The 25,574-nt window shown below is 45.2% G+C and overlaps 1 protein-coding gene across 2 annotated transcripts in view; it reads right to left on the bottom strand.

Annotated features, from left to right (window-relative positions):
• Positions 1-4,430: 4,430 nt before the first annotated feature.
• Positions 4,431-25,574, bottom strand: part of MDGA2 (MAM domain containing glycosylphosphatidylinositol anchor 2) — a 386,993-nt gene continuing 365,849 nt past the window's right edge. For both annotated transcript variants that reach the window (XM_083612013.1, XM_083612014.1), the window contains exons 12-16: positions 19,474-19,494; positions 17,938-18,093; positions 14,380-14,538; positions 10,173-10,303; positions 4,431-4,607 (exon numbers count right to left, since the gene is read on the bottom strand). In XM_083612013.1, coding sequence (XP_083468139.1) covers positions 4,446-4,607; positions 10,173-10,303; positions 14,380-14,538; positions 17,938-18,093; positions 19,474-19,494 — 629 coding nt within the window. In that variant the 3' untranslated portion in view covers positions 4,431-4,445. The remainder of the gene's footprint in view (positions 4,608-10,172; positions 10,304-14,379; positions 14,539-17,937; positions 18,094-19,473; positions 19,495-25,574) is intronic.

The following is a 25,574-nucleotide window of genomic DNA, read 5'->3' as shown; positions in this document are numbered from 1 at the left end:
GGTCCCTTCCAACAATTCTGTTTTTCCAGTTGTGCATCTTGTTCCGTAATGCCATTAACTAGACCTGTATTTTTCTCCTCCTTTTTGGCTAGTTCACCCTTATGAGCAACCCACAGCTTCAATTCAGTGTTGGCCTGAATGTCGCGTGGGGTTAATGACAAACGAGCGGCGTCCTCGGCTAAAGGGACAGAGCGGTTAGCCACTTAATTTGCGATTAAGGGGCTGCTTCCCCGTTTGCAAGTCTTCTGTTCCAAAGGAAGCAGTCAGGAGACGTTAAGCCTCTTACACATTTCATGCCGTAATACGAGGAGATGCGCATGGGAGAGCGAAACGGAGAAATGGGGAGCAATCAGCCGTAGCGTTTTTAATGTTTCTGATGCTCTGCTGAATTATCGCGCTTTAACCTGCTCAGAGACCTTAGGGTGAAGGGCAGGAAACAAACAAACAAACAAATATTGATCTTCTGCAAACTAAGGCGTAACCCATGGGTTGGCAAACTAAGGCCCAGGGGCCGGATCTGGCCCAATTGCCTTCTGGATCCAGCCCACGGACGGTCTGGGAATCGCCACGTGGATCGGTGTGGGGATTGTGATCGTTCGGGCTGCGCCATTTCCCCCCCTACCTCACACACACCGCAGTGGTGCCTCCTCCATCCCTCCCTCCTCCTGGCTTCTCCCTGCCCTGCCTAGAGGAGGAAGGGGGCCGGCCTGAGCTGGCTGAGCGCCACTTTGAGCGGCCCCTCTCTGGAGCCAGGGCTTTTGCGCCGCTCATCTTCCCTCCACTGCCACCACCGCCAGCCCCTGCCACTTGCAAGGCCCAGGTAAGCAGCCACCGGGGCTCGTCTGGTGCTGTGGAGAAGGGAGGGGAGAGTCGTGGGGGTGATTTTTTCTCCAAAATATAGTCTGGCCCCCCACAAGGTCTGAGGGACAGTGGACCGGCCCTCTGCGGAAAAAGTTTGCCAAACCCTGTAACCCATTGCAATTTACTCAGTGGCAGAGCACATCTAAATAGGGCCTGGATCGATAAAATTTAAGATATTAACTGATGCAAAAGAAAGGGGGGGATTTGCCCTGCCAGATTTTAAACTTTATTATGAATCAGCGGCTTTCTGCTGGTTGAAAGACTGGCTGCTTCTTGAGAACACAGATATCTTGGATTTAGAAGGGTTTAATAACATTTTTGGGTGGCATGCATATTTGTGGTACGACAAGGTCAAAGCTCATAAAGCTTTTGAAAACCATATTGTCAGGAAAGCACTGTATAATGTCTGGATTAGGTATAAAGACCTGCTGGAGAACAAAACTCCCAGGTGGTTGTCCCCAATGGAGGCAAAGGCTGTGAAAAAACTTAATATGGAGTCTAAATGGCCGAAATATTGGGAAATTTTGGAACAAGAAGGGGAAGTAATGAAATTGCAGAGTTATGAGAAATTGAAAGATAAAGTGAGAGATTGGCTCCATTATTACCAAATAATGGAGGTCTTTAAGTCAGACAGGAAAATTGGCTTCCAGGTGGAAAAATCAAAACTGGAGACGGAACTATTAGAATCCAAAACTAAGAACTTGTCAAAAATGTATAACTTGCTGTTGGAATGGAATACACAGGATGAAATAGTTAAATCAGCTATGATCAAGTGGGCACAAGATATTGGTCATAACATTATGTTCGAGGACTGGGAACGGTTGTGGACCACCGGTATGAAATTTACGGCATGTAATGCCTTGAAAGAAAATATTATGAAAATGATTTATAGGTGGTACATGACTCCAGTCAAACTCGCAAAAATTTACCACTTGTCTGATAATAAGTGTTGGAAATGTAAAGAGTCTGAAGGTACATTCTTTCACCTTTGGTGGACTTGCCCAAGGATTAAGGCTTTCTGGGAAATGATTTATAATGAAATGAAAAAGGTATTTAAATATACCTTTCTGAAGAAACCAGAGGCCTTTCTCCTGGGTATAGTCGGCCAATTGGTGCCAAAGAAGGACAGAACTTTTTTTATGTATGCTACAACAGCAGCAAGAATTCTCATCGCAAAGTATTGGAAGACACAAGATCTACCCACCTTGGAAGAATGGCAGATGAAAGTGATAGACTATATGGGACTGGCAGAAATGACCGGCAGAATCCGAGACCAGGGAAAAGAGACGGTGGAAGAAGATTGGAAGAAATTTAAGGACTATCTTAAGAAACATTGCAAAATTATTGAAGGCTAGAACGATGTTGATTTAGAAACTAAGGAGTTAAAAGCTGTAATGATTATGTGATTAAGAAAAGAAAGGTTAAAAAGTGCATAGAAATTGGGTTACAGATAGGTAGCCGTGTTGGTCTGCCATAGTCAAAACAAAAAAATTTTTTTTCTTTCCAGTAGCACCTTAAAGACCAACTAAGTTAGTTCTTGGTATGAGCTTTCGTGTGCATGCACACTTCGTCAGATAGAAATTGGGGAAAGGATTTGCTGAATTGACTTAATTAGAGAATGGAATACAGAAAGGGGAGGTATGAGGAGGTCGGGAAAGTAAGTTTTATGAATATAAGGGATGGAAGCTATACCTGTTTTGTATGTGTGTTTTTTTTTCTTGTTTGGACTGTATGTATTGTTATTGTTTTTGTTTTTACTGTTCTGCTTATTCTGTTTTATATAAATTCCTAAACTTTAATAAATATATTATAAAAAAAAAATAGGGCCTGGATCGGGTGCAAGGGGCAAGTCCCCAAAGCGGCGCGACACGGAGGGAGTCCGCTACAGCACCGGCACAGGGGCGCCCTCACACACCCCAGTCCAGGAGAGTGGGTGGCACAGCCTCTCTCCGTCCCTGGGTCTTGATTCACCCTGGGAAGGGGGGGGTGCAGCTGGGCGTGCTGGGTGGGGGGCAGGACATACAGAGGGGGATCTTCACCCTCCGTGCTCTCCAGCCCCCACTGCCAGCAGGGAGCAAGGGGTGCCTCTGCAGGGGTTGCCGAGTTTGTGCCCCCCCAGATTGTGCACCCAGATTGCCACAGCCCCCATGCCTCCCCCACTACGCCACTGAATTTACCTGTTCCTTAGTAGTGGCTTATATTTAGAATACGCAACAAGCCCTCCCGTTGATCATGGCTTATTTACTGCACCTTCCTCTAAGCCTGTTTTTTCTTCCCATCCCAGATAAAAGCATTTATTAATTGCAGTTTCTACCCATTTATTATAGCTCATATATTTTGCTTTTTTTTTTTTTTTTGGCAAAACGTCAATTTTTTTGACGCTTATTTTCAGGATCGTCGCTCTTGTCATTTTATTTTCCAGATCCTCCTGTTCATTCCCATGGATGTAGTCTAGAAAGGGGCTCCTGTCCCATACGGGACTGGCAGAAATGACTGGCAGAATCCGGGACCAGGGAGAAGAGGCGGTGGAAGAAGATTGGAAGAAATTTAAAGACTATCTACAGAAATATTGCAAAATTATTGAATGTTAGAATGATGTTGGATAGAAATTAAGTGGTTTCCAGCTGTAATGCTTTAAGAATATGGAAAAATGAATTGATAATGGATGAAAATACTGAGTTATAAAATGTTAAATTATATATATAAGATAAATGAAAGAGGGTAAGGATTTGCTGATTTGATTAGTTAAATGGGAATACAAGAAGGGGAGGTGTGAGGAAGTCAATGAAATAAGCAAATGAGTTTTAAGTTATGAAAAATAATTGTTTTTAATTTTCCTTGTTTCTTCTGTATGTTTTACTTATTTTTATTTTTTAATTTTAATTTTTATTATTATGTGTTTTTGAATACTTGTTTTTGTAAAATCTTAATAAATATTTCTTTAAAAAAAAATAGAAAGCGGCTCCTGTGGTTATGCTCAAGGGTTTGAACTTCAACGGCTCAGGACCGCAATACCTCAAGAACCGCCTCTTCCCATACAAATGCACCTGGACCCTAAGATAATCCTTTGAAGCCCTTCTTCATGTGCCCTCTCCTCAAAAGGTGCGGAGGGTGGCAACACGAGAACGGGGCCTTCTCTGCAGTGGCTCCCCGTCTGTGGAACACTCTCTCCAGGGAAGTTCGCCTGGCACCTTCATTATACAGCTTTAGGTGGCAGGCAAAAACATTCCTTTTTAACCAGGCCTTTGGCTGATCTTATTGACACCCAACACTCTTTTAGAATGTGGCACTTTTTTGGGAAGGGTGTTTATTGGGTTATTGCTTTTGGTTTGATTTTATATGTTGTCGTCTTGTTGTGAACCACCCCTGAGACCTCTGGGTATAGGGCGGAGTATAAGTTGAATGAATGAAAGAAAGAAAGAAAGAAAGAAAGAAAGAAAGAAAGCTTTTGGTTTGATTTTATATGTTGTCGTCTTGTTGTGAACCACCCTGAGGCCTTCAGGTATAGGGTGGTGTATAAGTTGAATAAAAGAAAGAGAGTAAGAGAAGAACTTAGATTATTACATTTACACTGGGGCCTGGGATCAGATTGTGGCTGGGACACAGCTGCGAGGATAGAGCGGGTCAAAGAGGCACTTACGATTGTTGACATAGTCCTCTTTTGTGCATTCGCCTTCCACAATCGAGATGTCGTCGATGGCGATGTCGCCTTCGATGCCTTTGCCACGGATCCCTTCAAAAACAACCTGCAATGAGATCACATGAGATGCACCTGAAAAAGATGATCAGTGCAGCAGGAGCAACAGAAATAGGGGAACTTCCAAGCAGAGTTACTTCCAACAGATACAGGGCCAGTTGAATCTCCTATGACTACTATATCTCTCCTTTCTGAATATTCGGTAATCTGTTTGAAGAAGGCATCATCCAAAGTTCCTTCTGTTTCTTTACATTTCTTTACTATGTAACATATGTGGTGGAAATGCAAAAAGATAAAGGAATTTTGGGACATGATCTACCATGAACTAAATTATTTTAGTTAACCTTCACCAAAAATCCCGAAGCCTTTCTCCTAGGTGTAAATATACCGAAAGATTTGAGGACGTTATTTATGTATGCAACCACAGCCGTGAGAATACTATTAGCCCAATGTTGGAAAGGAGACAATATACTGACAAAAATGGAATGGCAGGCAAAACTAATTGAGTACGCTGAGATGGCAAGACTAACAGGGAAAGTTAGGAATCATGACGCCCAAACACTGAACACAGAATGGGACAAATACAGACAATACCTAAAAAATCCTTGTAAACATCTGAAATCTTTGGCAGTCTTTGAATGACTCCTGCATGGTGACATAACTTATGCATATATTAGATAAATATAAACTAGACGTTATTCAATATGCAGTTAATATAGAATTGTAGAGGACCCACGTGGAGGGAAGTCTTAATACTTTACTATATACTGTATTTTTCTGTCTATAAGACACCTCCATGTATAAGATGTCCCCTATTTTGGGGGACTCAGATTTAAGAAAATGGGGGGAGAGATATCTGTGTAAAAGACGCCCCCTAATTTTTGACATTATTTTAAAGGGAAAAAACCTAGTCTTATACATGGAAAAATACGGTAATTTTATTTCATTTTCAACATTTAAGTATTTTTTCAACATTTAAAACAAAAAATTTTTTTTCTTTCCAGTAGCACCTTAAAGACCAACTAAGTTAGTTCTTGGTATGAGCTTTCGTGTGCATGCACACTTCTTCAGATACACTCATGCATGCACACGAAAGCTCATACCAAGAACTAACTTAGTTGGTCTTTAAGGTGCTACTGGAAAGAATTTTTTTTTTGTTTTGACTATGGCAGACCAACACGGCTACCTATCTGTAATTTCAACATTTAAGTATCTTTTTTCTTTTTATGTACATCTCTGATGGAGAAAGATAATTGTGATGTATACTAAAAAAATCAATAAAGATTAAATGCAAAAAAAGAAGAAAAAAAGAAGGCATCATCCAAGTCTTCAGACTGGCTGGGGGATCCATCACAGACCCCCACAGTAAGAGAACAGTTGTTTCCCTCACCTACAGTTTTTACCCATATACTCTCAATCTGCCTTCCATGCTCCAGGTCATGGATTTCTTCATAAGTGTACACATCCTTTACATGCAATGCTACTCCCTTCCTGTTTGGTCTATTCCTTTTGAACAGGTTAAACCCCTCAGTTTCTTACATTTCAGTCATGAGTTTTATCCCATCAGGTTTCAGTAATGCCTACCAGGTCATATTTGCCATCCTGAATTAAAAGCTCAAATTCATCTTGCTTGTTTCCCATATTCTGTGCATTAGTATAGAGACAACTGTAACCAGGAGGCAACTGCTGTCTCTGCTCCTCTGGCTCCGAATCAGTGTCTGAGATAAGGGCAAGGAATCAATTTTGCAGCTCCAGGGACACAGCATGGGTCCTGACAGTCCTGCTTCTGTGTGTCATATTCCTCCATCACCTGGAACGGGTGGTCTTCCTTCTCCCTATGGGCACCCCTCATGTCATCTGGCCCAATAGCTTGAATTGTGGATAGGTGGGGTTCAATGACAGCCATCTTCAAATATCTCAAGGGCTGTTACGTTAAAGGTGGAGAAACCTTATTTTCTCATGCTCCAGAGGGGAGGACCTGAATCGATGCATTCAAATGATTAGAAAAGGAGACTCACACTAAACATTAGGGAAAACTTTCTGATGGCAAGAGCTGCTTGCCATGGGATAGAGTACCTGGCAAAATGGTAGACTCTCTTTCCCTGGAGGTTTTTAAGCAGAGGTTGGCTGGCTATCTGTCAGAGATTCTTTAGCTGTGATTCCTGCAGTGTGGTGGTTGTACTAGATGTCCCTCAGGGGTTCATTCCAACTCTACGATTCTATATTCTTTGTGGTTAATGCATATCTTATGGTGGTTCAGAAAAGGGCTATGTCAGACTGTCAGACTGCGAGACTGCAGTGAGATCTTAGAAGGTCCTTTGGGCAAGGACTGGCACTCTTTTCATCTATACAAAACAGCACTCCAGTAATGCTAAATTCTAGTTTATACTAGGAAATGCTCTTGCTATAATTTATCCCTGCCTTAGCTGGTCATTTAGAATCAGGGATTGCTGCAAAGCATTCATAATCCCCTCTTCAGATGAGAAATGCTTCGCCGATGATATGTGGGCCTGGAAAGCATAAAATAAATCTTGGATGCACTTCAGTGTGTGAATTAACCTATAAAAAGCTTTAATTTCTGTGCTGGAGCAACAGCATTTACTGCAGACAGAAATTCACTCTGATTCACTCTACTTAAAATTAACTGGGAGGTTTACATCCCTTCCCATTTAGGCTCTGAAATGCAAAATAAAGTTTGGTTGGCCCAGGAGCTGCAAAAGAGAAAGAAAGAAAGTAATTTAAAGTTCCAGCTGTGCTGACATTTATTCGGCTTTATTTGTTCAGCGTTTTCACGGCCCTAAATTTGTTTTATGCTGTAAAATAAGAAAAGGAGGGGCAGGGGAACCAGGGAGGCAGGAAACTCCAGGAGCGAATGGACAAATTGAATGATTCCACTGAAACGGACTCTCGCTAGTCCTGTTCATGGGGAAAGTAAGAAGGACAGGGCATTGGAGTTAGCAATGAGTTGTGCAAAAGCTATAAACATCACAGATGCATCCGGGGTTGGGGGTTTTTCAGTGGGGGATTATCTTGGGAATGGCAAAGTTCTTGGGGTACACTGCATAGACTAGAACCCCATGGGACTTACATTCACTATCCCCCTGCCCTCTCTATACTTGAAAGCAGTTTCCCTCTTGGTCTGAATGTCCCCCTATCAGTATTCATTGTGGTTTTCATTCTGCAAATGACACACAATTGATTATTGCCTCCCCCCTCTGCAATTTGCATTGTGTTTCCTTTGCATTGAAATAAATGGGGTGGACCAGCCTAATAGTTACACAACTGATAGAGTAATTAATCATGGGAAATAAGGCCACAGGCGAGAGAGCAAGGTGGAAAAGAGCAGGTTTGTCAGAAGCCGAAGCGCAGCAGAGTGGAAACAGAGCGGCACGCAGGAAATATGTCTCAGAATAGAAATCAGTGCTGTATTACTGTATATCCCTAGTTGCAATTCAGTTCTAACCATGGCTACTGAGATGCAAGCCCCACTGAGCCTGAGGTATCTATGAAAAGGCAACATGGCTGTGAGTGCGCCACAGGGACAACTTGAATTTCATGGGATGCCCCTCAACAGCAGCCAAATCTTCATTTCCTCTGCAACGTGTGATATCCAGCCTCGTAGCTCTGGCAGGTGCATTAACACAAAAGGATCAATTTTGTTCATCAGCCAAGAGCAAGAAACCAGAACGGATCTATTCAGCCACCTGACCCGTTTCAGGAAGCATCTGCCAATCATCTGCAGATGCTCCAGACCTTCAGACCTTTTCAGATGCAGATGCAAGAGGGGAGAGAATGCTTTGCTTAGGAATATAAAGTCCAATATTGATGCTTAATCAGCAATGTCATCATATGCAAAAAAAATATTTAAAAAATGCTTTGATCAGCAACCCAAATGAAGAGATGAGTAACACATTATAATAATGGAATTACTGGACGACTGTGAATCTTGGACCTCGACCACCATCTGCCAGTTCAGAAGACTCTGAATTTCATCTATCTTTGGACATTACATCTAAGACCAGGAGCACGAGTCTCCTGTGCCCATGACCATCCCAATGGAAGACGTGTCATTCCAAATTTGAGCTTCAGTACCCAGGAATGTCCTCCTGACTTGGGTGGCTATTTAGACACAGACAGTCCAACCCCATTACTCAGAAGGAAGCCCCACCAGTGGCGAAGCAACTAACTCAGGAGAAGATAAGGAGGGTCCAGAAGAAGGATTGGGCCAAAGGGAGCCCATCTAGTCTGCAGCCTGATCGCATAGGGACCAAGCAGGTGTCCACAGGAAGCCTTCCAGAAGGACCTGAGTGCGAGATCACTCCTCCATGCTTTATTCCCAGCAACTGGTATTCAGAGATCCCTGGCAAGTGGGTAGGCTTGTAGCAGACGGCTATGGGGATTTACTAATATGATGGCCATCTGTCAGGGTTGCTTTAGCTGAGATTCCTGCATTGCAGGGGGTTGGACTAGATGACCCTGGGGACCCTTCCAAATCTACAGTTCTATGATACGTGATTCCTGCATTGCAGGGGGAGTTGCTGGATTAGATGACCCGCAGGTCCCTTCCAACTCCTCAGTCCTATGATTCTAGAGGACCTTTCGTCCAAGGTTTTCAGGGCAGATTACATTCAAGTCAATAATCTCACTGCTTTTGGCGATAATCAGATTGGAGCTTCAGTTTGTTAAGTTGGAGGAAAGAACTGAAACACTTGCAGAATCTCAGTGGGATCCCCGTGTCTCTAGCACAGGGGTCCCCAAACTAAGGCCTGCGGGCCGGATAAGGCCCGAAGGACTCGTTTATCAGGCCCGCGACGAGCCCTGCCGCCTGCCACCCGCTCTTACCGGCACTGCGCTGCGCGGCTGCCCACTTCCGGGTCAGAGGGGCACCGGAAATAGTTTGTGCACATGTGCAAGCGTTGTGTGCATGCGCAAGCATTGTGCGCATGCGCAAGCGTTATTTCCGGTGCACGTCTGGGTCCAAGGAGGCCTGTGCACATGCGTACAAGCGATTTCTGGTGCTCCTCCGACCCGGAAATAGCGTGTGCGCACGCGTATGGGCATGCACTCCCCTGCCCTCCGGCCCGCCGCACGATCAGCGCTGGAGACACCGGCCCGAGGCGCGGTAAGTTTGCTGACCCCTGCTCTAGCACTTGCAATATGAGACATCCAAAGCTCAGTGCAGTTATGGGTGACGATTCCTGCCTGGAGATTTCTCTCTTTTGTTCCACCCTGTTTTGGATCCTGCCCCCCAAACCCCCAAAAACTTCAAAACACCAAAAGCAATTTATAAGCTTTTTGTTGGCAGTGTGCTTGCTCCTATGAGTGCACATTCATGCATAACAGATTTTAAAAAATAAATAAATTAGAGGAACCTCCTTGCTGCTATGAACCGCTGCTATGTTTTTCTTTGCAGTATAATTGTGATCGTTTTTATTGCGTTTCATATCATTTTAGTTGGGATTGAGTGGAATTGTGCACACCTTAGGCACGTTGCTTGTGCTTTGTGCATGACAGGTCGGTTTTTACAAAGGAGGAAACCAAGAAAACGGGGGTTACATGTGAGACTATGGCCCCCTGACCCTCCTTTCTTCCTCCTCTAAGACAACCATCTTACCTGGAACGAAGTGTTTGGGTGTATATTCACTCGGGCCTGAGACCAATGTTGCCCTTTGTTGCCACTCGATGACCAGAAGGGGTTTTCTATGGAAGCCTGGTTCTTCAACCGCAGGTAGACATTCAAGGTTCCTTTGGGGGGGGGGGAGAAGCAAACACACACAGCAGAAGGCAAAGGTTAGGAGGTTGTGAGATGTTGTGTGGTGGGATGCCGCAAGAGAAACCTGAAATGGGCCGCTGAGCCAGAGCTCTTGAATCACAGACGGGACCCCCAGAGGCATCTAGTCCAACCCTATGCAATGCAGGAATCTCAACACACAGTTCTCCTCATCCAATCTGAAACCACACCAGACCCTGCTTAGCTTCACAAATGCATCAGCAGTGATTTGAAGACACGTAAGAAGACGCCTGCTTCTTGGGAGAAAAGCAATGACAAACCTAGACAGCATCTTAAAAAGAAGACATCACATTGCCGACAAATGTCCGTATAGTAAAAGCTATGGTTTTCCCAGTAGTGATGTATGGAAGTGAGAGCTGGACCATAAAGAAGGCTGATTGCCGAAGAATGGATGCTTTTGAATTCTGGTGCTGGAGGAGACTCTTGAGAGTCCCATGGACTGCAAGAAGATGAAACCTATCCATTCTTAAGGAAATCAGCCCTGAGTGCTCACTGGAAGGACAGATCCTGAAGCTGAGGCTCCAAGACTTTGGCCACCTCATGAGAAGAGAAGACTCCCTGGAAAAGACCCTGGTGTTGGGAAAGATGGAGGGCACAAGGAGAAGGGGACGACAGAGGATGAGATGGTTGGACAGTGTTCTCGAAGCAACCAGCATGAGTTTGACCAAACTGCGGGAGGCAGTGGAAGACAGGAGTGCCTGGCGTGCTCCGGTGCATGGGGTCATGAAGAGGCGGACATGACTAAAAACGACTAAACAACAACAACAGCACCTGCCTTATTCAGACCTCAAACCTCCGAGGGCACTTGGTGAAGGCCTCAGAAGCTTGTTCCAACTGACTTGGTGACTTTGCGGAAGAGTAACCCCAGAGAAGTTTGAAAGGAGCTTATCCCCCAAACTCGTGTCTGCCCGGCGAGGCCTTTCATTCTTGCTCTAATAAGGAGCAGAGCTTTCATGCATATGGATGTTGCCAGCCAGCCTCGTTTGATCTCCGCAAAGAGCTTAAGAAGGTTTTAAGACGCTGGGGCGCTCGGACAAATGGCGCTCGAGATGCTGAGGCTCCCAGACCTTTTCCCCAGACTCCGGGGGGAACCTTTTGTACGGCAGATGTCAATTCAGCTCAGCAAGCTCCCTGCCCTCTTCCAGATCCATTACCCTAATTTAACAGTCTCCAAAATCCCTTGGCATAGATTCCGGCTGGAAGATTTTCGACGGCGAATAATCCCAGGCAGCGATGAAAGACAGAGGCAGTCAGTCGGCCAAGACTTGCGATGTGGCCACTGGCAGAAGGAATCCACAGCCAGACCTGCGGCTTCATGTCCCAGAAAGAGGCGCAGGGAGTCCTTTTCAGGCCCAAGGGCCATATTCGTATCTGGGTGACCTTCTGAAGGCTACCTGCTACTTGGGCCCAGCAGGGTCAGAGGCTGGGTCTGGTTTGGAGACTCCAGCTGGTGCAGAATGTTGATGGGTTGCTGATGAACACAGCACACCGTGGTTAAAACAGCTGCACCAGTTGCACATCCGGTACAGAGCTGGGTTAGAAGTCCTTGGATTAATTCCCAAAACCCGGAACAATTTATGTCCGGGGTCTCTCAGGGATCGCCTGAACCCTTCGATCCCAACTCAGTCTTTGAGATCATCTGCACGAGTTTTGTTGGTCATTCCCTGAGCTGGAGAGGCTCACTTGGTAGCGATAAGAAACTAGTCCAGTCCTGTGGAACTCCCTGCCACTAGAGATTCAGCAAGCGCCTTCTGTGCTAGTTTGTAAATGCCTGCTGAAAACCTTTCTATTTCGCCAGGTAGTTATGAATACAACCTTCACTCAGTAGTTGACTGATGCCAGATTTTAACTCTTTATATAGTTTTTATTCTACTTTTGTTGTAAACAGCTTTGATATATACACATCTATTTAATGATACAGCAGTACAGTCTTTTTAATAAAAATAAAATGGCATAACATTAATAAAAATAAAAATAAATTAATAAAAATTAATTTATTTATTATTAATAAAAATAAAATGGCACACCTCTCTGCAAAATCAAAGGCATATTTGGACAACATTTTACGGTCATTATTTGGGCTGTGTAATTATTCAGGTACCAGAACTGAAGCAAACATGAAGTGGGTTTTTATTTTTGCATTGTATTTTTTCCTGAGTCATATATAATAATAATAATAATAATAATAATAATAATAATAATAATAATAATAATATAAATCAAAGCAGCTAAGAAGTCCAGTTAATAATATTTACACATAAATAACTGGCTGTACCTCAAGGGCAGAACAGCCGCTCAGCATACAGAATGTTAAAGTCTCCTGTTAAGGTGGGAGGTGGGTCTCAGATATCAGGGGCACCTTTCAGCCAGAACAGACAGTGCTGAGCTAGGCTGACTTAGTATGAGAAAACATCAATTAAAATTAAACTGGAAAAAAATAGTGGGTTTGCCAGTTTATTCCCCAAGGTATGCCCAACAGGTAAAAGCAGGCTACAGTCTTAGAAAGCTCCACTTTCTGGCTCCAGGTGAACTGAGGAAAATCCCTGGAGGTTTTTAATAGAGATTGGCTGGCCGTTTGTCAGGGATGCTTTAGATGAGATTCCTGCATTGCAGAGGGGCTAGGCTAGAGGACCTTCAAGGTCCCTTTCAGCTCTACGCTTCTGTGATTCTATGATTCTAACAGCTGAGATGTAATGGGATGTCTGGGAACATTCAAGCTCCTCAGCAGTTTGAAAAAGCCCATTAAGAATAAAGGCTGGCCGTGGTGAGAGACAATGGGCCTCCCTGGGGCATTTGACTAAGCCAGAGCTCTCGTCCACCAACTTCTCCACATCTGAATTCTCTCCGGAGGTCAAGCAAGAGATGTTGAAAAGGGCAAGGCCAGTAGCAATATTTGCTAAGCAGTCTCAGCTCATCCCCAAAGACCAGGCGCTGGAGATGAAGGACAGAATAAAGGTCAAAGGTAGGGGAGAAGAGGAGAGGAGGAAAGGAAACTTCCCTGCCCAGAGAACATTCAACTTCAATCAGAAGATCTGGGCAAACGTATCTCGTGACAGCAGTGAAATTAACATGAGCGGAGGAATCAGCTCACCTATGTGTTGTCCATACATTTAACTTATATGCAGAATTCATCATGCAAAAGGCTGGACTGGATGAATCCTAAACCGGAATTAAGATTGCCGGAAGAAATATCAACAACCTCAGTTATGCAGATGACACAATTTTGATGGCAGAAAGTGAGGAGGAATTAAAGAACCTTTTAATGAAGGGGAAAGAGGAGAGCACAAAATATGGTCTGAAGCTCAACATCAAAAAACCGAAGATCATGGCCACTGGTCCCATCACCTCCTGGCAAATAGAAGGGGAAGAAATGGAGGCAGTGAGAGATTTTACTTTCTTGGGCTCCGTGATCACTGCAGATGGTGACAGCAGTCACGAAATTAAAAGACGCCTGCTTCTTGGGAGAAAAGCAGTGACAAACCTAGACAGCATCTTAAAAAGACATCACCTTGCCGACAAAGGTCCGTATAGTTAAAGCCATGGTTTTCCCAGTAGTGATGTATGGAAGTGAGAGCTGGACCATAAAGAAGGCTGATCACTGAAGAATGGATGCTTTTGAATTATGGTGCTGGAGGAGACTCTTGAGAGTCCCATAGACTGCAAGAAGATTCAACCTCTCCATTCTTCAGGAAATCAGCCCTGAGTGCTCACTGGAAGGACAGATCCTGAAGCTGAGGCTCCAATACTTCGGCCACCTCATGAGAAGAGAAGACTCCCTGGAAAAGACCCTGATGCTGGGAAAGATGGAGGGCACAAGGAGAAGGGGACGACAGAGGATGAGATGGTGGGACAGTGTTCCCTAAGGTACGAACATGAGCCTGACCCAAACTGCGGGAGGCAGTGGAAGACAGGAGTGCCTGGCGTGCTCTGGTCCAGGGGGTCATGAAGAGGAGGACACGACTAAATGACTAAACAACAATACAATCTCGGGACAGCAGTGAAATTAACACGAGCAGCAGAATCAGCTCACCTATGTGTTGTCCATACATGTTGTAATAGAAGCTGAAGCAGTACGCTGTGTTGGTGGCCCCGTAGGGATTTTTGGGGGGGATGCTGAACAGAGGGCTGGTCAGTCTGGCCCGGTCTCCTTCCTTCCTGGGACTGGAGGCTTCAATGTACATGAAGAACCCTGCAAAGAGGAAACAGCAAGGTCAAGAGGCAAGAGGACAGCAGCCAACCGAACCCACGAAAGGAGCTTCTCCTTCTGCCCAGGCTGTAGACCATAATAATAATAATAATAATTTTTTTATTTATACCCCGCCCTCCCCAGCCAAGACTGGGCTCAGGGCGGCTAACAACCAATAATAAAAACAAGTTGATTAAAATACAATTTAAAAAGTTTAAATTCCAACATTAAAACATTAGGATGCAGCCTCTTCACAGGAGGAGAAAGGAAAAAGAAAGAGGGGGAGGGAATCAAACTGATTCTAAGCCAAAGGCCAGGTGGAACAACTCTGTCTTACAGGCTCTGCGGAAAGAAATCAGATCCCGCAGGGCCCTGGTCTCATGAGACAGAGCGTTCCACCAGGCCGGGGCCAGTGTTGAAAAGGCCCTGCCTCTGGTTGAGGCTAATCTGACTTCCTTAGGCCCCGGGACCTCTAGGGTGTTGCTATATATGGACCTTAAGGTCCTCCGCTGGGCATACCGGGAGAGGCGGTCCCGTAGGTACGAGGGTCCTAGGCCGTGAAGGGCTTTAAAGGTCAAAACCAGCACCTTGAACCTGACCCTGTACTCCACCGGGAGCCAGTGCAGCTTGAAAAGCACTGGGTGAATATCCTCCCATGGCAGAGACCCCCTGAGGAGCCTCGCTGCAGCGTTCTGTACCCGCTGGAGTTTCTGGGACAGCTTCAAGGGCAGCCCCGCGTAGAGCAAATTACAGTAGTCAAGCCTGGAGGTGACCGTCGCATGGATCATAAGCAGGTAAATCAGCGGTTCCCAAACTTTTAGGGGGGCCACCGCCCTCTTGCTTCCATAAAGTCACCCCAGTGCCCCCCTTCCCTATAAAAAGCATGATTCAGAATAGCTCTTTGCATGACCCACTAAGGAAGCTGGCAATGCAATGGAATTCAAAACGGAAGCAATTAATTGCGCATACATTCAAATCCAGTTGAAACTATTCAGTTTAATTCAGGCTTTCCCAAACTTGGGTCTCCAGCTGCTTTTGGACTACAATTCCCATCATCCCTGACCACTGGTCCTGTTAGCTAGGCATGATGGGAGTTGTGGTCCAAAAACAGCTGGAGGGCCAAGTATGGGAAACCCGGGTTGAATTGATTTAACAAAACTGATGAAGTTGATCCAATGTTACCAGCTTTCTAAGGCCTGAAAGAGACTCCATCAGGCAAGGCCTCCTTCCCCACCCTCCAGGTGTAGTTTCGAAATCATTTATTATAATTTATTTATTTATTGTAATTTATTTATTTATAGTGGGTTTCTCTTTAATTTTTATATGCTGATATTATTATTCTACACTATTCTAATGATTGTTGAATGTGGCTTCATTTGATGTAGATTGCTTATTTTAAAGCTATGTTTTATTATCATATTTTTGTATTGCATTAGATTGTTATAAGGTGAACATTCTTTTTTTCTTCAGCTTGCAAACCGCCTTGAGTATTGTAAGATAGAAAGATACTGTAAGATACAAATTAAAAGTGATGATGTTGACGATGATGATTTAGCAAGGGTCTTAGAGGCCACATTTAACAACTATGTCAATTTTCGGTAAATTCTTAATGTGATGGTTGAGCATGAAATGACGCCAGATTCCCAATGAGTTGCTTAGCAGGAGTTTTAAATTGCCACTTCCAGGGTCCCCCTCTCACCCCCTCACCCTCAGGTCCCAAAGGCCAATTGCAACTTCCTATCAATGTGCAACCAGGACATATTGCGTGGCGAGTTCCCGCCCCCCCCCAGTGGAAATAAAGACACATGACACAATTATTAAGGTTAATGGGCTAAATAAGGCCACAACTTTATTGGTTACAGGTGATGAGCGGTATTGGCTTAGGCACTGGTCCTAACTGACTATATCCGGCTTCAGCCCGTCCGCTTGAAGTCCGGGAAGGGTTAACCACCAGTCGGGGGAGTCCTGCTGATGCACATCAACTAGGAACTCCCCAGGGGTCACCGATAGGGGGTGTGCCTTAGGCCCTCACCTCCATTGGCTTCGGACAGGGCCACGCCCCCCAGAATCCTACTACCCTTCAATATGCGGGGCAGGTGATGGCACTACCTCCCCTCTTCCATCTACAGAGCAATACCAATGCCTAACCGCCAATACCAAGGAAGTTGTGACAATTTGCTACGAGGTAGGCGAAAACCAAGTGGCTGGTGCCAATTTGCCAGGTGGAAAAAATTCCTACCAGGCCCCTCAACGGCGACCAACCAAGGTCCATAGCAAGGTCAAGGAATGAAAACCTTATAGGGCAGGAGGGTGGGAAAAGCAGGAACAGCTGGCAGGCGGGAAAAGAGGGAGATCCCTGGCTGGGCCTGTGTTAAATAGCTCAGGCCAAGGTCCCCGAGCCAGCTGATTGGCTGTCCAGAGGATGACGCGGCCAGGGATTCCCTCAGTTGCACAGAGGCTGAGAGTCAGCCACTGCATGCATGGTGTGAGCGTGAAGCCCCCCTCCTTTGAAGGCGGAAGTGGCTTTAGACTTAGAAGTTCCTGGCTCAAATGGTAGCATCCTTCCCAGAGATGTCCGAAATTGGAGGTCCTGAATCATGTCCCCAGCACATAAGATAACCTCAAGGTTAGAGTGCTGCAATGCGTTCTACGTAGGGCTGCCTCTGAAGGCGGTTCGGAAACTGGTGCAGAATTCAATGGCCAGGTTGCTCACTGGAGCAAGACTGTTTGAGCATATTACACCAATCCTGGTCGAACTGCACTGGCTACTGATTAATTTCTGGGCCCAATTCAAAGCGCTGGTTTTGACCTATAAAGCCTTAAATGGCTCAGGACCGTAATACCTCAAGGACAGCCTCTTCCCATATGAACCTACCTGGACCCTGAGATCATCTTCTGAGGTATCCTTCACGTGCCTCCTTCTCAAGAGGTCCAGAGGGTGGCAACACGAAAGCAGGGCCTTCTCTGCAGTGGCTCCCCATCTGTGGAATGCTCTCCCCAGGGAAGTTCACCTGGTGCCTTCATTATACACCTTTAGGCACCAGGCAAAAACGTTCCTTTTTAACCAGGCCTTTGCCTGACCGGATCTACATCTTATAACTTTTTTTAAAATGCTGGCTCTTTTTAGAGGGGTTCTATTGGGTTGTCGTTGTATTTTGATTTTATGTATGTGATCCTTTATGTGAACAGCTCTGAGACCTTCTGGTGTAGGGCGGTATAGAAATAAATTAAAATAAAATAAAAAAAATAAAATAAAGATGCTCAAGGGACACATTCCCTTAGTGTCTCTCCCAACAGAGTTCCTCCCCCAGGGTACCCAAGACATTACAAATGGAAGAGTGAAGGAGTTCTTGTGCGTGGTCAAAAGCCAATCTGAGCTTTAGGCTGAGATATGAACTTTACCTTCCTTGGATCCTGACCGGTCAGCGCTGGGCCCTGTGTTTGGGGTGTACTTGGTGTCCCGGAGGATAATGTTTTGCCTCGTCCAGTCAAAGTTGTCCTTCTCATCTTGGGTGAACAAACAAATGTTGCCGTCTTCAAAGCCACAGTGGAATTCTCCTGCCAACAGACGGACACCGCATTCGCATGAAAAAAAGAGGATTTCAACAACCGTGAAGCGTTTGGGGCTCATCTTCTCATGCAGACAACCCCGAGACAAGGCTCCACTTTGGACCTTAGCCCTGGCAACCTCTAGGAGGAGACAGCCTGGAAGTCAAGCAAAGCCTTTGCCTGCATGCAGGAACACAGAGAACAGGCATGTCCAACTCCCAAGAGACTGCGATCTACTCCCACTATAAAAAAATGACAGCGATCTATCCATCAGATTGACCAAAGTTGTTGAGCCATTTTGGGGGGAGCCTTCACCAAAGTTGTTGAGCTTTCCAACAATTGATTATTGTCAGGCAATCAACCTGGTTCACGCGATCAACCAGGATCGACCAGGGATGCCCAGCGATCAACCGGTAGATCGCAATCGACCGGTTGGACATGCCTGATGTAGAAGATTTCTTGGTGGGGGAAGGAAGGAGCAGTGGTGGAAGGAAGTGGGGCATGGGGTGGAGGTTGTAAAGCAGAGCAGAACATCCCTAGGTAGGTTTAGCTGAAAATTCGTCCGAATTCAATGGGACTTCTGAGAAAACCTGCCTGGGCTTGGGCTGCAAAACCCATTGAATGCAGGAGGACTTGTAGCTAGGTAAACATGCATGGGATCAGGCTGTAGGTTGCACCGAACTCTATAGTAGTGCTTTTAAAAGTTGGGAGCAAAAAAAGAAATTGAGAGACTGCACCTAGGATCCTAGGGAGTGGACAGGATCTGCTTCTCTTCCCCCCCAGGGCAGAAGGAGGAGAGCGAGATTGCTCCATGAGACAAGCAGAAATGTTTGCATTTATGGAGGGATCTCCTTAGTGCTATGTCACATTCCTCCTTGCATCAATAAATAGCAGGCTCATAGCCAGCATTGTTTGGGAATAATAATAATAATAATAATAATAATAATAATAATAATAATAATAATTTATTTATACCCCACCCATCTGGCTGGGTTTCTTCAGCCACTCTGGGCGGCTCCCAACAGAATATTAAAATACAATATTTTAGAGAGGTTCTGTTCAGCCTCTGACTGTATCCCAACATAGACGAAACCCTGTTCCCATGATCTCAGGAACCATCATGCTAAATTTGGTTAAAATCAATACTGCTTTGAAAAGTTTGGTCTGCCATCTTGATTCAAAATGGCACCCAACCATATCCCAACATAGGCAAAAAGCTGCTCCCTTGATCTAAGGAAGCACCACTCAAAATTGGGTCATGACAGCTGAAGAGGTGTCCAAATTGCTTAGCAAACAGAGAGGCAAGCAACTTCCCTAAGCATACCATAGATTATTTTTATTGACGTTTCATTTTAATTAATGCAGAAACCAGGTATTGCAAATACTTACGTAGGTGAGGATTCATCGGGGCTAGAAGGGAAGGAGAGAGAAGATCCTAAAATTAATTAATTTCTGCACATGCTGATGAGAAATTTGCGGCTGAGTCTCTGCCCCCTCTAATTATCTTTCCAAATCCACTTAAATTGCATTCTCAGTTCATTTTATTTAAGGCATTTACATTTATTTACTCAAGACCTCAATTTTTCATACATCTAAATGGTGTGCATACAAAACCACCTACAGAAAACGGGATTTCTGATGTTGCATTTTTTATGTTTTGTCAGTTTAATTTTGTCCAGTTTTTTTTTATATTAACTTTGCACTGGCCTTATTTCTTTAGAGTGAAAGGCATTACATAAATACTCGTATGACATAAATGCATTACAATGAACATTTCGCCTCCGGTTCAAGTGGGTTTATTTTGTAAGCGTATATTCATGTTTCAGTAAAACAACTTCTGAGATGGAGGGAATGGGGAAGGAAATCCTGGCACTCTGCCCGACTCTTGCTGATACGTTGGAGGAGATTTAATAAATAAATTCCTGCAAAGGCATAGAATTTTTATAAATAAAATATAATAAAATAACTACAAAGATAAATGATGTCATGTGACTCCAAGGCTACAGAGGAAGGGAAGATCTCGGATCTGAATATCCAGAACCCATTTGTTCCTCTCCGTCCTACTTCAGGGATAGGGGAACGTTTGCTCCCACTCGATGTTGTTAAATGCCAACTCACATTAGGCCCAGGAACCATAGCCAATGGTCTAGCAGGGTGGGGGCTGTAATCCAAAAACATCTGGAAGGCCACAGATTCCCCATCCCTGTTGTGTTTCATGCAAATAGGTTTGAAAAGCATTGTGTATATAAGAGGGTCAGCATCTTAAGAAGCAAAGCAGAGACATCACTTTACCAACAAAGGTCCGTATAATTAAAGCTCTGTTTTTCCCAGTAGTGATGTATGGAAGTGAGAGCTGAACCATAAAGAAGGCTGATCGCCAAAGAATGGATGCTTTTGAATTCTGGTGCTGGAGGAGACTCTTGTAGTCCCATGGACTGCAAGAAGATCCAACCTCTCCATTCTGAAGGAAATCAGCCCTGAATGCTCACTGGAAGGACAGATCCTGAAGCTGAGGCTCCAAGACTTTGGCCACCTCATGAGAAGAGAAGACTCCCTGGAAAAGACCCTGATGTTGGGAAAGATGGAGGGCACAAGGAGAAGGGGCGCCTTCAGATGTCTTCTAAAAGTCTGGTAGTTGTTGTTCTCTTTGACATCTGATGGGAGGGCATTCCACAGGGCAGGTGCCACCACCAAGAAGGCTCTCTGCCTGGATCCCCGTAACTTGGCCTCTCGCAGTGAGGGAACCACCAGAAGGCCCTCGGAGCTGGACCTCAGTGTCTGGGCTGAATGATGGGAGTGGAGACGCTCCTTCAAATATACTGGACCGAGGCCGTTTAGGGCTTTAAAGGTCAGCACCAACACTTTGAATTATGCTCGGAAACGTACTGGGAGCTACCCTGGTCTGAAATTTGACTCAGCAAAAACCCTTTTGAAAGAACACTTTGATTCAGCTGCACTGCCTTTATATTTGATTCTCTCCCCCCCCCCCATTCCTTTCTCCAAGAAGAATAATCAGCGATTTGCTTCCTGTGTAATTTTCCACGGGAAAAACGTAGTCAATTATTCAAAATCGCCCTCTCCGTGTTTGCTAACACAATTACTTCTCATTTGCTGAGGAAAGCACTTTCTCTCTCCTTTTTTTGGCATTCTCCTGACTCCAAATGAACCCAAATTGTGGGGGGACAGCGCTGAGCGACACTCGCTTTGTCGCCAAACTTTGTGGCTTTCAGGGAAGCTATCATTAATGGCGGACCTTGAATGGCGCAATATTCATATTGTTCTCAGCGTGGCGGCCGGGGCGGAACGGGTGGGCTGGCAAACAAGGCTCACCTCCCCTGTGAGTGACAGGAGCACAGAAACAAATCCAACATGCTGGTTAGTTATTTGAATGTCAGGGAACGGCAGCGAAAAAAGAATCTGGAAATGTAGGTGGGGGGAGCTCCAGCTCACAGTGATTCTTCTGCTGTCCCTTCTGAAAGTTCTGGCGCCGAATGGGTGGGAGAGAGGGTGGTGAACCAGTGCAGGGTGGTGAATAGAGCGCTGGGCTATGACCCAAGAGAGACCCGGGTTCGAATTCAGCCTCAGCCTTGCAGCTCACCACAGGACCTTAAGCCAGTTACCGCCTCTGAGACCAGCTTACTCCGCAGGTTTGTTGAGAGGAGAAAAAGCAAAGCAATTTCCCCTAACAGACACTTCTCGGTTTGGCTGTTTCACTAATATGTGCATTTCTATGCAAATATATGCATTTCTGTGCACATTACTAGGCTGGAGAAATGCAGTGCAAAATTCAGAGAGGAGAAAATTTGGAAAGGGCGCCTCTGTTTCAGCTGGCACATCGTCTCAGAAAGTGTGAATTACGTAGATATGCCTTTCAGTGTGAAATGGATCGATTATCTCTCCCATCCCTAAGGTAGTGGAGATGCAGGAGCAACTACCTCATCCTAAAAGAGGGACATCCAACTCCCAATAGACTGCGATCTACTCACAGTATAAAAAAACTGGCAGTGATCTACCCATGGATGGATCAAAGTTGTTGAGCTTTTCTTAGCAAGCAAATGAATGAATGGAACTTAATCTATGAATGAATGGAACTGAATGAGCATTGCGATATACACAGAACATAATAAAAAGTCAATTGTGTAAAACACAGCTTGTTGTTTAGTTGTGTCCGCCTCTTTGTGACCCCCTGGACCAGAGCACGCCAGGCCCTCCTGTCTTCCACTTCCTCCCGTAGTTTGGTCAAACTCATGTTTGTAGCTTCGAGAACACTGTCCCACCATCTCGTCCTCTGTCGTCCCCTTCTCCTTGTGTCCTCCATCTTTCCCAACATCAGGGTCTTTTCCAGGGAGTCTTCTCTTCTCATGAGGTGGCCAAAGTCCTGGAGCCTCAGCTTCAGGATCTGTCCTTCCAGTGAGCACTCGGGGCTGATTTCCTTCAGAATGGAGAGGTTTGATCTTCTTGCAGCCCATGGATCATTGCCTTGCCGTGGTGAAGGGGATTGAATAACTCAGAGAAGCTATGAGCTATGACATGTAGGGCCAACCAAGATGGACAGGTCATAGTTGAGAGTTTTGACCAAACGTGATCCACCTGGAGCTGGCAAGCCACTCCAGTATCCCTGCCAAGAAAATTCCATGGACAAAGACCAAACACAGCTTAGGGTCCTGAATCTGCAGTCAAATAGTGGACCTTAATCTTGGGGGGAAGGATATCCCTGAGGGACCAGAGATCTACCAGGAACACCCCGCAATCACCAGTAGATCGTGATCTACCTGTTGAACGTGCCTGTCCTAAAACATCCCACCTGGTCACGATGCAACTTTGTTATGCACCAATGCGTAAGAGTCAATCCCTGAATGCTCCGCCCCACTATTCCTTATTTCTAACTATAAAATCATAGAATAATTGGAATGTACAGTTGGAAGGAAACCTGAGGGCATCTAGTCTAACTTCCTGCAATGCAGGAATCTCATCTAAATGGCAGATGGCTACCCAACCTCTCCTTAAAAACCTCCAAGGAAGGAGAGTCCACCACCTCCTAGGGAGATGATTTCACTGTTGAAGAGCTCTTGCTGTCAGAAAGTTCTTCTGAATCTCCTTTCTTGTAACTTGACGTCGCTGGTTCGAGTCCTGCTCTCCAGAGCAGGAGGCAACAAGCTTGCTCCATCTTCCACCTGACAGACCTTGAGATATTTGAAGACGGCTCTCATTTCTCCTCTCAGTCCCCCCTGCAAACCATTGTCCTAACCATAAACCAGCTCTGGCAAAACGGTGGCATGCAGATAAATAATAATTAGAATCTGGATGAAGTAATCCACTTATTCCTGCTTATTTCCGGAGCGGATCTGATTGCGTCCACCTTGAGTGTTTGGCGTTGTCATGGAGATAGCCTCAGACGATACCTGGATAACAGGCTCATTTGCAGCCGTGAGTCAAGAGGAAGGCAGGTGATATCGTAATCATTTACCGCGCAGGAGTTCAAACGTTAAAGCAAGACGAATGCAGGAGTTAAGGAAGAATTTACAACCCAGTTGGTAGCATGACTAATCTTTCCCTCTCCCCCAACTCCTCTCTTTCCAGCCTGCGGCTAAAGAGCCATGAATCAGACTATTAATATTCTCAATAAACTTCTAATTGCATGTGTGGCACTTTGCACAAGCCAAAATGACTCATTCTTTGAAAAAGATGTTGCCCTCCCTTTTTCGCGCAGGAGAGCCAGCCAAGTATATACATACATGTGTGTGTGCCTGCAACAGAGATAATATTCAGGATGGATTTTTTTTTAAAAGGACTTCTTCACCCAGGGCGTAGGCAAACTATTGAACTCGCTCTCAGAGAAGGCGGTGATAGCCACCAAACCTAGGTGGTTTAAAAAGAACTTTGGACAAATTCATGGAGGAGAGGACAATTGATGGCTCCTGGCCAGGATGGCTGGCCTCTGCAGCCAGGGTTGGACCTTTCACCACAAGGCTTGGTTTCCAGACCCTGGATCATCTTGGTTGATGTCCTCTGCACACCTTCCAGCTTATCAGCTTGCCAGTATCCTTAGATTGTGGTGCCCAGAACTGGACACAGGACTCCAGGTGGGGTCTGATCTTTACCTGGGGATGCAAGGGGCGCAGGGCACCCAGGCGCTGAATTCTGAGGGGTGTCTGGTGCCCACCTCTGAAATCACCTAAGCTCTTAACTATCTACCTGTTATGAAATAATAAGTAATTTTGATCAAGCTAGAAAAACAAAATACATATACAGTGGATGCTCGGGTTGCAAACATGAGCTGTGTGGGATGCATGTTCACAACCCGCAGCGTTCGCAACCCGCAGCAGTGCGCCTGCACATGTGCGGATTGCAATTCAGCGCTTCTGCGCATGTGCAAAGCACAATTTAGCGCTTCTGCGTATGCGTGACCCCCGAAACCCGGAAGTAACCTGTTCCGGTACTTTCGGGTTTCGGCGGGTCCGTAACCCGAAAAAATGCAACCTGAAGCGTCTGTAACCCGAGGTATAACTGTATACCCAGGTGTTACTGAAATGTATACCTACTGTTTCACTAAAGGGCTTTCGACTTTGTGCGCTCATTTACCAAAGACGCGCCGCACCAGCGCTTGTCATTCACAATGGCAGCGCTTGTCAGACTTGGGGGTGCTGGGTGGATCTTTGCACCCTGGCGGCGCATACGCTAAAGACACCTCTGGGTCTGACCAAGGCAGGATAATAATAATAATAATAATAATAATAATAATAATAATAATAATAATTTATTTATTCCCCGCCCATCTGGCTGGGTTTCCCAGAAGAGAGCAGGTATCTCTGTGACTAGACAGCAGGCTTCACGACAGCTCGCTTCCTCTGCTGCCGGCTCCCTGCAGCACCTCCTGCTATTGGGACCTGATCCTGCGGGCACCCAAGTTCTGCAAGCATGATGGATCTGCTTGGCAGGCTGAGCCAAGGCCCAAGCGAGGGGTTTTGGCTTCCTCTCATGCTATAAAAGGCAGCCTTAAAAAGCAGCCTTTTTTATGATGATGTACTTACAATGTGGAAAATTCCCCCTTTAAAAATGAGGTAGAGGGAGATTGTAAACATTCAATTAACTGCCTTTGGTTACCGGCTGATAACAGTTTCGTTCCTGGCATTTGGAGGAGGATGTTTCAGCCGACAAAAGGTTTATGCTCTATTAATACGATTAATTGGCTTTAAAAGTGCTACTGGAATCTAATGTTCCATTACTGCGTGGCGAGACACCCTCCTGTCCTATTGCTGCAAAAGAAAAAAAAAGCCATTTGTTGAGGGAGGGATATTGTCTAAAGCTTTGAAGAGCCACATTTCCCAAGATCCTCAAATTAGGGATTTTTTTAGTTTGTCACTGATTTTATCTTTGGAATATTTTAATTATTTCATTTCCTGATGGCTTCATTGTCTTGCCTTTTCTGAAAACCACTTTGAGGTTTCGAGGGGTGATTGTTTACAATCTACAATTCTACGAAATTACTA

This window comes from Podarcis filfolensis (assembly GCF_964270895.1).
Source record: "Podarcis filfolensis genome assembly, chromosome: 1".
Lineage (NCBI taxonomy): Eukaryota > Metazoa > Chordata > Lepidosauria > Squamata > Lacertidae > Podarcis > Podarcis filfolensis.
Note: the sequence above shows the minus strand (reverse complement) of the source record. Positions and strands in the feature narration are given on the sequence as shown.